Below are 13,539 nucleotides of genomic sequence, written 5' to 3'. Positions count from 1 at the left end.
AAACATAATTAGAAGAACCAACTTTCAAGTAAAGCCAGGAAAATTCTGAAAAAATAGGAGTAAAGGAGGCAGTTGTCTTACCAGATAATTTATTATGTTACAATCACTAAAATAGTGTTGTTGGTGTGGTAATATGAAAAATGGCAATGAAACAGAATAGAGAGCCCAGATACCCACGTGGTATTTCAAGTCAATGGGGAAATAAAGGCAGATTCACTAAATAGGGCGGGGACAATTGGCTATCCACTTGGGGAAAAAATTGTATCTCCCACATGTAAACAATAAATTCTAACTGGGTTAAAGATCTAAATGCACAGAACCAAACTATGAAAGTATTAGGACGAAGAAATACTTTTATATTAGAACAGTTTTATAATCTCAGAGGTTAGGGAAAGCCTCCCAAGATAAATTCCAGGGCTGTAAGTGATAACAGCTGAACACTTTATGTACAGTATCTACCAGGTGCCAAACATTGTTCCAAGCGTTTTACAAATATCAACTCATTTAATCCTCACAATCCTATGAATTAAGGTTCTATGATATCCCCACTTCCTAGATAAAGAAATGGAGACACAGTTAAGTAACTTGCAGACTCACACAATCAGCAAGAGGCAAAGCTGGTGTTTGAACCCAGCAGTCTAGCTCTAGAGTCTGTGCACTTAATCATAACATCTTACTTCAAAAAGACTGAGATTAAAAAAATAGCAAATAAAAAGGCAAACTGGTAAAAAAAAAAAACAAAAAAACACCCCTTGCAACCTTGCAATACATATAGCCATCAAGAATAAATTCCCCCCCAAAAAAGAAAAAAAAAGAAAAAATTCCCTCATCTACAAAGAGTCCCTAGAAATTAATAAGATAAACAACCCAATAGAAATTAAGTAAAAGGTATAAAAAGGTAATTAATAAAGAAGAAATATAAAGGCCTACTAAACATATGAGAAGTTATTCCATTTTACTAATGATCAGGGAAAATGAATTAAAAGAAGGTGATATTCTTTTTTATCATTTGGTTGACAAAATTAAAAAATAAACCTATTATTGGGATGATGTATAAACAATAAAGCACTATTCTACATAGTTGGCAGGGGTATTAATTGATACAATCTTTCTAGAGGGCATTTTGCTTAGTTCTTGTCAAAATTAAAAATAATCATCTTCTTTCATCCAACACCAATTCATTTAGTCACTCAATAAATATTTATTGAGCATCTTTTATGTGCACTGTTCTACGTAATGAGAATACAGTAATGAAGTTGACAAGACCCCTCTCATGGAGTTGTTTTTTTTTTTTAATGGAAGAGATAGTCAGTAAATAAGGAAGATAATAAGTAAATTTTGGATAGTGCTATGAGTTGTAAAAAAGAAAAATTAAGCAGGGTAATGTGATAGAGGGTGATAGGGGTGGGAGTGGGAACTTCTTAAAAAGAAGCCCTTTCTAAGGATGGCCAGATGGTGTCAGTTATACAGAATCCAAGGAAAGTTTCTCCAGACAGCAGCAGTAGCGTGGGAAAAGGCTCTGAGGCTTGCTGGAGGATAGCAAGTAGGCTAGTTTGGCTCAAGGATAGGGAAAGAGAGGGAGAATGACTCCTGTGGTATGTGTTGAAGTCAGAGAGGTGAGTAGGGGTCTGATCGTGTAGGTTCTAGTTGGCCACGGGTGAAAAGATGGTATTGCATTCACATCATAATGGGAAGCCACTGAAGGGCCTTAAGGAAGGAGTGACAAGAACTGATTTACCTTTGAAAAGACCACTCTGGTTGCTGTGTGAAGAGACTACAGAGGGCCAAACAGGGAGCAAAGAGAGCAATGAAGAGGCCACTGCAGGAGGCTAGGATAAGAGGCCAGGTGAAAGAGAATGGTGGCTTGGCCCAGAGTGGCACTGCAGATGGAGAAAGAGAGAACAACGAACCCTCTTGGGTTAGTGTATTTTGGAGGCAGAATGCCAGGATTTGAAGGATTAGATAGAGTGCAATAAAAGAGGAAAAAAATGATCCTTGGATTTGAATCTTGGATTTGAACTTGATTATATTCAAATTATTAAGATTATCTCTGTGCACAAAAAGTGCACAAAGGTTCACTAAAGTGTTTGTATTAGTGAAAAACTGGAGCAGTTTGAAGTATTCGTCAATAGAATTGTGAACTCACGGTGCACGCCAATTATTGTACCATGCCGCTTAAAAAATGGCTTAATGTTGCCCACAATATAGAGTGAAAAAAGCCAAGTGCAGCCTCCGCTCCTGTAAAATAAACTGTGTGTTTATGCACAGACTAATATTGGAAAGTATACACATTACTCGGGGAACGACTTAAGGGGAGAGGTTCTCTTTTTACTTTATGCCCTCTTTTGAATTTGTTTTTGCAAGGCGCGTGTATTGTATTATTTCTGTAGTTGTAAACGCAGTTTAAAAACGTCGGTGAGTTCAGACAAGGCCAGTCCCTTAGGTATCAGTGAAGCCTTGAGTGAAAGTGTCCTGAAACTCCGTTACATCAAAGGCTAGCTTTCAGACTTCGGCGCCTTTTGTCCGGACCACGTGTTCTTTAAGCGTCACTGGCCCGCCCCGGGCCTGCCCCTGCTCCCGCCCCCACCCCCGCCCACCTGGCCGGCCTTGATAGCCAGGGAACCGACTGAACCGCCGCCGCCCAGGCGCCCGGGCTTCTCCGCGCTGCGCATGCTCCTTCCCAGCCGGAGCGCGGAGTCCAACCTCCGTTCACGCAACGCGCAGGACCACGGCCCCCTCCCCACGCCCCTTCCCCACGAGGCGTTGGTCGCGGTGTGTTTGCGTCATCGCGCCACGCCAGCACTAGAGCCCGGGTGAAGATGGCGGCAGCCGTTCTTAGCGGGCCCTCTGCGGGCTCCGCGGCTGGGGTTCCCGGCGGGACCGGGGGTCTCTCGGCCGTAGCCTCTGGCCCTCGTCTCCGCCTGCTGCTGCTGGAGAGCGTGTCGGGGTTGCTGCAGCCGCGAGCGGGGTCCACCGTTGCACCCGTACATCCCCCAGTCCGCTCGGCCCCACATTTACCGGGGCTCATGTGCCTATTGCGGCTACATGGGACGGTGGGCGGGGCCCAGGTGAGTGGCCCGCACGCCGGCGGCCCTGTTGGAAGGTTGGCGCAGCTTTTGTGCGCCGGGGTCTCGGTGTACCGTCGCTGCAGTTGGGAGGTGGAGGGAAGGAGAGCCGGGGGCAGAAAGTGGATCCAGATATCACGTGGACGAGATTCACGCGTTTCTCCCTCATCAGCCATGAGCAGGAGAAACTCAGGGAAGAGGAAGGGCCTCATTTTTGTATTGCTAGGCTGTTGGTAGTCACACGTGAATGGGTTCTATTCCAGGCCCCGTCACTCATTAGAGGTATGATGTTTAACTAAACTCTGGCAGTATGTATGTTTGGGATTGTTTCGACTGAGTGGATGGACGTATTTAATAAATATTTACCGAGCTCTTACCGAGGGCCAAATCCTGGGCACTCCAGTTACAGATGAAATGGCGATGAACAAAATGTTATGAAACACTATGAGAATTGTATGGTAGGGATCTCAAACCTAATCTGGAAAATTGCAGCGATTTTCCTGAGGTGCTGGAATTTAAGCTGAGATCCCCAAGGATAAGTAGAGGTTGGGTAGGGAAAGAAAATGGGAGGAGCGGTTCAGTTAGCGGAGAACTCGTGTGGGGAGGTCCTGTGGTAGGAAGGAACTGAATAGAAGGGCATCGTGCCTGGAGCTCCCAGGTGGAGGGGAAGAGAGTGGGCGCGATGAGGCTGCTGAGGTGAGTAGGCAGTGGACAGATCATGGAGCGCTTTGTAGACTGGCTTAGAATGGTCCATTGAGTTATATCAAGAGTAGACTCTAACATCCATTCAGTTCTTCAAGCTAGAAACCCAGATGTCATTCTAAACACTTTTTTCTTGCTCACTCATCTCTATATGCAGTATGTTAAGTCCTTTTGATTTTATCTTTTAAGTAACTTTCAGATCTGTCCACTCCTTTCCATATCTTTCCCATTGCCCCCATCCTAGCCTAATCCCCATCATCTTGCCCAGGTGAAAGCACTGATTCTAAGATGTAACTGGCTAACCTGTGGTAGGTTCACCTTTAATATTTTCTGTCTTTCATCTTTCCCCCTAATCCTCCCGCAAATTCTGCTCATCTTTGAAGACCTGTGTACATGAGGTCTTCCTTGTCCAACCTTTGTTACTGGGACCTTCCCAGCTCTACGATTCCTTTCAGGAAGAGAGTTGTGACAACCTGCTGGGAGGTTCCATAATCTTAGCCACAGATTTATCAGAGATGACCTTATTTGTTTATTTATATTAACATTACTCCTCAGTGAGGGTGACAGAACTGTGTCTCTGGTACATTCCCACTTTCTCAACTCTATCTCCCGCCCCTGGAGCATTTTAAAGCAAATCTCAGATCTCAGTTCCCCTGTAATTGTATAGACTTTCAAGGATAGAGTGTATTGTTCTGCACTGTGTCCTTAGGGCTTTGTACTATCCCATTGCCTGGCCAATAGCCAGTGATTTTTAAAAAAATATCGATGAGATTACAGAATTCTCTTGCTTAAAACTGTACAGTAACTTACTGCACCAGGCCCTACATAGTGTGACCTCTGCTTACCTCTTGACCTCATCTCATACGACTCCTGGCCTGTCTTCACTGTGCTCCAGCCACCCAGGCTGATCTCATTTCTGCTGCAGCTAAGGCCACTGCTAGTCAGTCCTCTCTCTGCTGGGAAACACCTGGGGAGGTGAGCTGCTTAATTTGGTCTCAGCTTACCTGTCTCCATTCAGAGGAGCCTTTCCTGGCCACCGTGTTTTAAATACAGTAGTCCTTCCCACTTCAGTCATTCTCAGATTATTCTGTTTTGTTTCTTTCCTAGCGTTTATCACTATTTGAAATAAATTAACTTATTTATTATCTGTCATGTTCTCTCTTCTCTTCTTACCCTGTTTAAATTCCACTATAATCACTTCCTTGCCCCTCTCCTTTCATTGTACTTGCCTGGCAGCAGTCCGTCTGTGTTGAATCCAAATCTGTTTATTTGGTGCCTGCACCTGCATCGCTCGGTATAGCTGGAGAAGAACATGTATCCTGATGACTGGTCTCACTTAATTAAAAATTTTTTTTTTATTTTTTAAATTTAGATTTTTAATCGAAGTATAGTTGATTTACAATGTTGTGTTGGTTTCATGTATACAGCAAAGTGATTCAGTTATATATATGTATTTCAGATTCTTTTCCATTATAGGTTATTATAAGCTAATGAATATAGTTTCCTGTGCTATACAGTGGGACCTTGTTGTTTATCTATTTTATATACAGTAGTCTGTATCTGCTAATCCCAAACTCCTAATTTTCCCCTCCCCTACTACCTTCCCCCTTGGTAACAATAAGTTTGTTTTCTATGTTTGTGAGTCTGTTTCTGTTTTGTAAATAAGTTCATTTGTATTATTTTTTTAGATTCCACATATAAGTAATATCACATGATATTTGTTTTTCTTTGACTTCACTTCGTATGATAATATCTAGGTCCATCCATGTTGCTGCAAATGGCAATTTTTCATTCTTTTTTATGGCTGAGTAGTATTCGTGTGTGTGTGTGTGTGTGTGTGTGTGTGTGTATACACCACATCGTCTTTATCCAGTCATCTGTCAGTGGACATTTAGGTTGCTTCCATGTCTTGGCTAATGTAAATAGAGCTGCTGTGAACACTGGGGTGCATGTATCTTTTTGAATTAGAGTTTTCTCCAGATGTATGTCCAAGAGTGACTGTACTGGTCACTCCCTTATAGTCTTGTTTACTGGTTCCTCCTCACCTCTTTGATCTGTAAGTATTTGAGTGCCCAAGAACCCAGTCCTTGTGCTGCCTTTTTTCTTCGTTTATACTCATTTGCTCAGGGAGCTGATCCAGTCTCATGACTGACAACTTCCCGTATTCATACTCTACGTAGGATTTCTCCTAACTCCAGACTTATCCACCCAGTGCCTGTTTGGCATCTCTATTCTGATGTTGAATAGACATCCCAGATTTAACATATCTGAAACTGAATTCCTGATTCTCACCCCCAAAATCTGCTCCTCCTGCAATGGTCCCCTTCTTAGTAAATGACGACTGCATCTTTCTAGTTGTTCAAGTGAAAAACCTTGGAATTATCTTTGCCTCTTCTCTTTATCTCCCACCCATATCCAATGTGTTGTCAAGTCCTGTGGGCTCTACCTTCAGAATCTGTCCAGAATTTGATGCGTTGTGTCCCCACTATTACAGTGCCTTATAAACTGCATCCTCTCTCTCCTGGATCATTACAGTGGCCACCTGCTTCTGTCTGCTTCTGCCTTCTCTGCAACGCAACTCATGTATTGTGGATGTGTTTTAAAAAATAAATTATGTCAAATAACATCCCTTCTCTGCCTAGTTCTCTCCCACCATGGCTTTTATCTAATTGAGAGTAAAAGTCAGCAATCGCCTATACGAACGACTGCAAGATCCGGCTCTGCTCCTGGGACCTTTGGTTTTTTACTCCTCTTCTCTCTTGCTCAGTCTTCTCTAGAGACAGTTCGCCTCCTGGCTATTCCCCAGATGTACTAAGGGCACTGTTGTCCCACAACCTTTCCTTTTTCTCTGCTCTGCCTGGAACATCCTTTGTTTTTTGTTTTTTGTTTTTTGTTTTTTGTTTCATTATCAGTGTGCCTTTTTTTAAAAAAAACAGTTTTGGGTTTTTTTTTTTTTGAATTTTTTTTAACATTTTTTATTGATTTATAATCATTTTACAATGTTGTGTCAAATTCCAGTGTTCAGCACAATTTTTCAGTTATTCATGGACATATACACACTCATTGTCACATTTTTTTCTCTGTGAGTTATCATAACATTTTGTGTATATTAAAAAAACAGATTTATTGAGGTGCAATTCACATACATACAGTTCACTGATTCAAAATACACAGTTTCATGGTTTTTAGTATTTGCAGAGTTGTGCAGCCTTCACCACGATCAACTTTAGAACATTTTCATCACTCCCAAAGGAAGCCCTAAACCCATCGGTCGTCACTCCCATGTCCCACCAAGCCCTCTCTGCCCTTCAGCCCTGGGCAGCCACTAATCTACTTGTCTCTATAGGTTTGCCTGCTCTGACCATGTCATAGAAATGAGTCCTACAACGTGTGGCTTTTTGGGTCTGGCTTCTTTCACTTAGCATGATGTTTTTAAGGTTCATCCATGTCTCAGAACTCCATTCCTTTTTATGGCCAAATAATATTCCATTGTATGGGTATACTACGTTTTGTTTATCCATTCATGGACATTTAGGTTGTTTCTACTTTCTGGCTCTTACGAGTAATGTTGCTGTGAATGTTTGTGTACAAGTCTCTGTGAGAACATACATTCTCTTTTTTCTTGGCCATATACTTAGTGGGCTTGTTGGGTCATATGTTAACTCCGTATATAACCTTTTCAGGAGCTGCTGGGCTGTTTTCCAGAGTGGCTGCACCATTTTGTGTTCTTAGCAGCAGTGTGTGAGCGTATCAGTGTGTCTTGCTCTCACTTTCCTCTGCTCCAGTGGCCTTTTTAGTGAAGGCCCTGTGTCCCCTCCACATAAAATGCTGTCTCCCTTCCCTACTCCAAGTGCTCTGTTCTGACCTCAGTCTGCTTTATTCTTCCTGTAGCACCTAGCACCAGCCAACACACTATTTGTTATGTGGCCATTTGTTTATTTTCTGTCTCCTCTAACAAGAATATAAGCTCTCCAGCCCCTAAAACAATGTCTTACATGAAGTAGATGGTAAATAAATGTTTATTGGGTAAAAGAATCAGCATTGCTCTTCATGAGAACTGGGACCTTATCTATTTTATTTAGCTCTGTATTCCGTCATCTGACTCGGTGCATAATACGTGTTTGTTGAAAGGAGTGATGAGTACCGTTAGGGAGATACTGGGGGAGATAAGAGTGGAGGCTGGGGGTAAAGAGGTTACTTGTGGGAAGGCTGAGGAGGAGACCTTTCAGGGCTCCCACATGTGCTCCAAGAAAGCCAGGAACAGGAGGAGGATTTGTGTGGGGTGAAGGAAGAAGGCTATCAGATGAGTTCAGTGTCCAGTCAGCAAGCATTTAGGGATGTCCTTCTGTGCTCGATGCTGTCCAGGGAAACAGAGGTAAAGGAGCCTCTGAAGTCTGGGAGCTGGGACGAGTCGGGGTGTCTAGCCATCTGGGTAGCAGTGATTTGTTGGGTGGGAAGCGGTGGGTGGGGGGTCAGGTAAGACGTAACCGAGGAAAGCCTGCAGGACAGGCTGCCGTGAGTGTCACCTACTGAAAATAGGGCAAAGGCTGAAGGCATCTAGAAGAATGGTCTTTTGGCCTCAAGGAGGTGTTACTTCGGAAAAGGCTTTAGGAATGCCAGACAGGGAAGGACTTGGAGAAGCCTTCCTGTGTCCTTAGTGTCCTATTCCTGACTCACTTCCCTGTTTCCTTCCCTCCAGAACCTTTCCGCTGTTGGGGCGTTGGTGGGTCTCAGTAATGCACGCCTCGGTTCTATCAAAACTCGGTAAGTCTTTAAGCCTGTTTTTTCCTCCAGGGGGTTGTTTCTTTAGGAAGAGGGTTATATACCTGTCTGTCCGCTGTCCCCACCACATGGCTTCAGACTCCGTGCCCGAGAAGGTGGAGAGTTTGATTCTCTTCATGGGCTCACTTGAACCCCACCTGTTCCAGCTGCCAAGTTCCCTACGCCCCACCTTCTGTTCCCTTCTTTCCTTGCTGCTCGCCCCTCACTCCCCATCCTCCAAGTGTTTCAGGAGTGAGAGACCACAGGGGATCTGGAGGCGATGTCCTACTCTAGCCTGGGGGAGTAAAAGAGCAGGGAATAGCTCCCCCTGCAGTCGGGCCACCACCCGCTCGTCATCACTCACTTCTTTCTTTTAAGGTTTGAGGGCTTATGTCTGCTGTCCCTGCTGGTGGGGGAGAGCCCCACGGAGATGTTCCAGCAGCACTGTGTCTCCTGGCTCCGGAGCGTTCAGCAGGTCTTGCAGGTAAGGATTCAGCTGCTGCCCTGCCTCCTCCCCCTCCCTCAGCCATACCTTCTCCCTTTTGGATGTGGTTCCTCTTCATGGCTTAGACATTTAATTCTGAGGACAGAATGATTAGAAGCAGTTCCCTTCCAGTGGGGAGGATGAGCATCAAATAGAAACATCATTTTAAACTTTTTGGTATTTTTATCTACTGGGTTCTTTTAATTCATCTGACCTTTCACACACTGTAACCTCTGACAGTTTCACTTCCTCGTTAGCTTTTCTAATGGGCGACATCTCTAAAGTTCCTTTTCCCAGGTGTTTGTTTTTTTTCCCTGCTCTTCTCCCTCTTTTTAACATTTAAATTTTTTTCCACTTTGACATCCTTTGATGGCATCCCCACTTAGTTCTTCCACAAGCCTGTTCTGAGCACACACGGCAGGCTGTGCGCTAGGCTCCGGGGAGGCAGTGGTGAGATGTACTGGGACCCTGCCTTCACGGTGTTTAGAGTCAATTGCAGGGGTTGGGAAACTGTCTATGAAGTAAATGTTTACAGATAGTAAAATGTTTTTGGTTTTGTGAACCACACATAGTTTCTCTTGCCTGTTGTTTCTTAGTTGGTTTGTTCTCTAACCCTTTAAGATATAAAAACCATTTTTAGCTTGGGGCCTTGCAAAAACAGGTGCCCACAGAGCATAGTTTGCTGATCCCTGTTCTAGTGGAAGAGATGCTATTTGACTGATTACATAATGAGCGTGAAATGGTAAACTGCAGTAGGTGCTGTGGAGGAAAAGGCTGTGGTTCCCTGAGAACTTGTAATGAGAGGAATCTGACCCAGACTGGGATGGTGTGGGGGGGTGATGATCAGGGTCAGTGGTTTAGGGAAGGCTTTCCTGAACTGATGAGTAGAAGTAAATGGGGCTGAGAAAGTTTTCTGAGTGTTCTAAGTGTAGAAAGGCCCTGAGATAAGAAGAGTTTGGTTCATTTGAAGACTTATAAGTGAGCTGGTGTGGCTGGGGTTGGAGAGGTGGGTGGATGGGGACCAGGCCATGTGCGGCATTGTAGGCATGCTGAGGGAGTCTGGTCTTTGTTCTTGGAACAGTAGGAACTCATGGAAGGGTTTTTGTTTTTTTTTTAACTTTATTTTTAAAATTTTAAAATTATTTTTAGGGGGAATAATTAGGTTTATTTATTTATTTTTAAACAGGTACAGAGATTGAACCCAGGACCTCATGCATGCTAAGCATGTGCTGTGCCACTGAGCTATACCCTCCCTGCCATGGAAGGCTTTGAGTAGGGGGGAAGGAGGTGGTGGTGGTGATATGATCAAATTTTCATTTGGAGATATCACTCTGGCTGCTGTGTGGAGAAAGGATTAGAAAGGAGCCAGAATGGCAGCAGAAAGACCCTGTACTGAAGTAACCTAGGGGAGCATCCACGGTAGCTGGACTAGGGCGACAGAAGAAATGATGGCAAGTGGGTGAGGGATTTAGAGGTAAAGGCGACAGGTCCTGATGGCATACGGTCAGGGAGAGGATGTTTCCAGGAAGACTCTGGATTTCAGAACATGGGAAGACAGCCAGGTTCAGAGGGGAGTGGTGAAGATACCATGAGGATGGCCCTGGGCATTCAGTAGAAGCCCTCTTAGGAAGCTTACCCCAGATCTGGTGCCAGTGGGAGTGGCCAGTTATTTCAGGGTGGAAGCCCTGAGTGGGTGGGTTCAGTGGGTGAGGGCTTCAGTCACTATGTTTTAAAAAGGGGAAGAGTCTTCAGCATTTAGATGGCAGCGGAAGGTGAGGATGAGGCTCAGATTGTCAAGTTGAGTGCTTACACAGATTGGGTTTTGAGGCACTACACATTCAGTGGTCAGGTAGAGGAGGATGAGCTTATAAAGGAGGCTGAGACAGAGTAACAGAAGGAGATAACCAGGGTGGTGGGTTGGATGGAATCTAAGGGAAGAGTGCTTCAGGGAGAAGGAGGAGTCATTTCTGCTTAAGCCCCTCTGGGCTGGAAGAAGATGAGGACAGAAAATTGTTCATCAGACTTAGCAACTCAAGGGTTCTGAGACTGCGAAAGAGTTTTTGGTGGTGCAGTGGACACTGAAGCCAGATTGACCTGGGATGAGCAGTGAGTGGGAGGAGTGGAAACAGGGGAGGTAGGCAGTCCTTTCAAGACGTCTGGCTCTAACAGTGACAGAGAGAAATTGCACAACAACTGAGATTGGGCAAGTGGAGTGGGGGCTCAGGAGGAGGAGTTTTGGTATAGGAGAGACTGGAGCATGTCCAGACGTCAGCGGGAAGAATCCTTCTGAGATGGACTGTAGAGAAGAAGCTAGTCAGCAGTGTATGGTTCTGAGAGGAAGGCAGGGGACAGTACGTAAAGCATCGAGGAGCAGTCGTCCTTGGAGGGGAGGAGTACCTCCTCTAGTGAGACAGGAAGAGGGACAGCAGGGATGAAGGTAGAGATGGTGTTTCCAGGGTTGGTGGTGAAGGAGTTCCCACTTTGGGCTTCAGTTTTCTCTGAAGTCGCAGGTTAGGTTGTGCAGAGGTGGTGTTGGGGGGGGGAGGGGCTGAGCAGCAGACAGTGTTGCCCAGAGAGAAGTGCAGCGGGACTGCTGGGCCGTGTTGGGGGCCTGTTGTAGCTGATAGGCCTACCTGGACTTAACTTTCCAACAGACGTTCTTGTTTCATTGACATGTGGCCTCTGGTCTGGCAGGAGGGACGTGCCAAATGCTTTCTCCTTAGATACACGTTAACAGTTGGGGGGAAGTCCTAAATTCGAACTGTTTTTCCTCCATGAGCTCCAGGGTGTGTTTGAGCCAGCCAGAAGCAAGCTGAGAGAGATGGGGTGGTCTTGTGGCTGAGACTTTTTTCCCCAGTCTCAGAAGTGCTCCTCTCTATTCCCGGTAGGGAAATGTGGTATGAGAGAGTCAAGCAACTCTTGAGATCTTCTGATTAGTCAGATCTTTAAGGTGTGTCTTTGTTCCTTTTTTCCCAAACAAATTTCTAGGACCCCCAGACACCCATAGTGGTAAACTGTGGACACGTGTCCTTTCTGTAGACAAATATGTTACCTTGGCTGCTCCGTGACTCTGGTGCACTCTGTTCCTAGTGGATTCGATGGTAATGTCGACATTAGCTGTGGTATTTGTCAGAAGCCCCAGGTTGTCACACCTCTCGTTCCTCCTCCTGTTGACCATGAACGTGAGGCTGGGGGCCTGAGGTGTTGCTCTTTAGTCCCAGGACCCACCCCCCACGATGGAATTGGCTGTGGCCATCCTGAGGGACCTACTCCGCTACGCCGCCCAGCTTCCTACACTCTTCCGGGACATCTCCATGAACCACCTCCCTGGCCTTCTCACCTCCCTGCTGGGCCTCAGGCCAGAGGTGAGACCCCCTTTGCAGCTCCCCTGCCCCTCAGCCCCTTGCAGGGCTGCCCTCTGTTCACACTGATTGGGTTAAAGAATGTGCTGGGAAGCGACTGGGGAAAAGGACTGAAGATGTGAGAGGAGGGAGAGGACAAGGGAAAACGTGAGGAGAAGGGGCCCTGCGGGGCGGTGGGGCAGAGTCGGGTCTGCGGAGGCGTTGGGCTTTCAGCCTCTGTCTCACTTTCTGTTTTTTCCACAGTGTGAGCTCTCGGCACTGGAAGGAATGAAGGCTTGTATGACCTATTTCCCTCGGGCGTGCGGGTCTCTCAAAGTAAGCATTCGTGGGAGCTCCTCTCCCCAGAAATCTGGTTTTTGTTTTTTTTGTATATCTATATTTTTTATTGAAGTATAGTCAGTTTACAATGTTGTGTCAATTTCTGGTGTACAGCATAATGCTTCAGTCGTATGTGAACATCTGTATATTTGTTTTCATATTCTTTTTCACCATAGGTTACTACAAGATATTGAATATAGTTCCCTGTGCTCTACAGTATATACTTGCTGTTTATCTATTTTATGTATTTTTGTATCTGCAAATCTCGAACTCCCCATTTATCCCTTCCTACCCCCTTCCCCACCTGGTTACTCTAAGTTTGTTTACAATGTCTGAGTCTGTTTCTGTTTTGTAAATAAGTTCGTTTGTCTTTCTTTTAGATTCCACATATAAGTGATATCATATGGTGTTTTTCTTTCTGGCTTACTTCACTTAGAATGACAATCTCCAGGTCCATCCATGTTGCTGTGAATGGCATTATTTTATTTTTTATGGCTGAGTAGTATTCCATTGTATAAATAGACCACAACTTCTTTATCCACTCATCTGTCAATGGACATTTAGGCTGTTTCTATGTCTTGGCTATTGTATATAGTGCTGCTGTGAACATTGGGGTGCAGGTGTCTTTGGATTAAGGTTCCTTCTAGATATATGCCTAGGAGTGGGATTGTTGGATCATATGGTAAGTCTACTTTTAATTGTTTGAGGAATCTCCATACTGTTTTCCATAACGGCTGCACCAAATTGCATTCCTACCAACAGTGTAGGAGGGTTCCCTTTTCGCCACACCCTTTTCAACATTTACTGTTTTTGAACTTCTGAATGATGGCCATTCTGACTGGTGTGA

General features: G+C 44.9%; 1 protein-coding gene across 3 annotated transcripts in view; it reads left to right on the top strand.

Moving 5' to 3' along the window:
* Positions 1-13,539, top strand: part of PELP1 (proline, glutamate and leucine rich protein 1) — a 44,426-nt gene that overhangs the window by 17,542 nt on the left and 13,345 nt on the right. For 2 of the 3 annotated variants that reach the window (XM_074342342.1, XM_074342341.1), the window contains exons 1-5: positions 2,609-3,068; positions 8,467-8,531; positions 8,907-9,012; positions 12,228-12,377; positions 12,618-12,689. In XM_074342342.1, the coding sequence (XP_074198443.1) occupies positions 2,820-3,068; positions 8,467-8,531; positions 8,907-9,012; positions 12,228-12,377; positions 12,618-12,689 (642 nt within the window). In that variant the 5' untranslated portion in view covers positions 2,609-2,819. Of the gene's footprint in view, positions 1-2,608; positions 3,069-8,466; positions 8,532-8,906; positions 9,013-12,227; positions 12,378-12,617; positions 12,690-13,539 lie in introns of those variants that run through there. The other variant, XM_074342343.1, reaches the window with a different exon arrangement.

This window comes from Camelus bactrianus, chromosome 16 (assembly GCF_048773025.1).
Source record: "Camelus bactrianus isolate YW-2024 breed Bactrian camel chromosome 16, ASM4877302v1, whole genome shotgun sequence".
In the NCBI taxonomy this organism is placed as follows: Eukaryota; Metazoa; Chordata; class Mammalia; order Artiodactyla; family Camelidae; genus Camelus; species Camelus bactrianus.
This window is presented reverse-complemented; position numbering and strand designations above follow the sequence as displayed.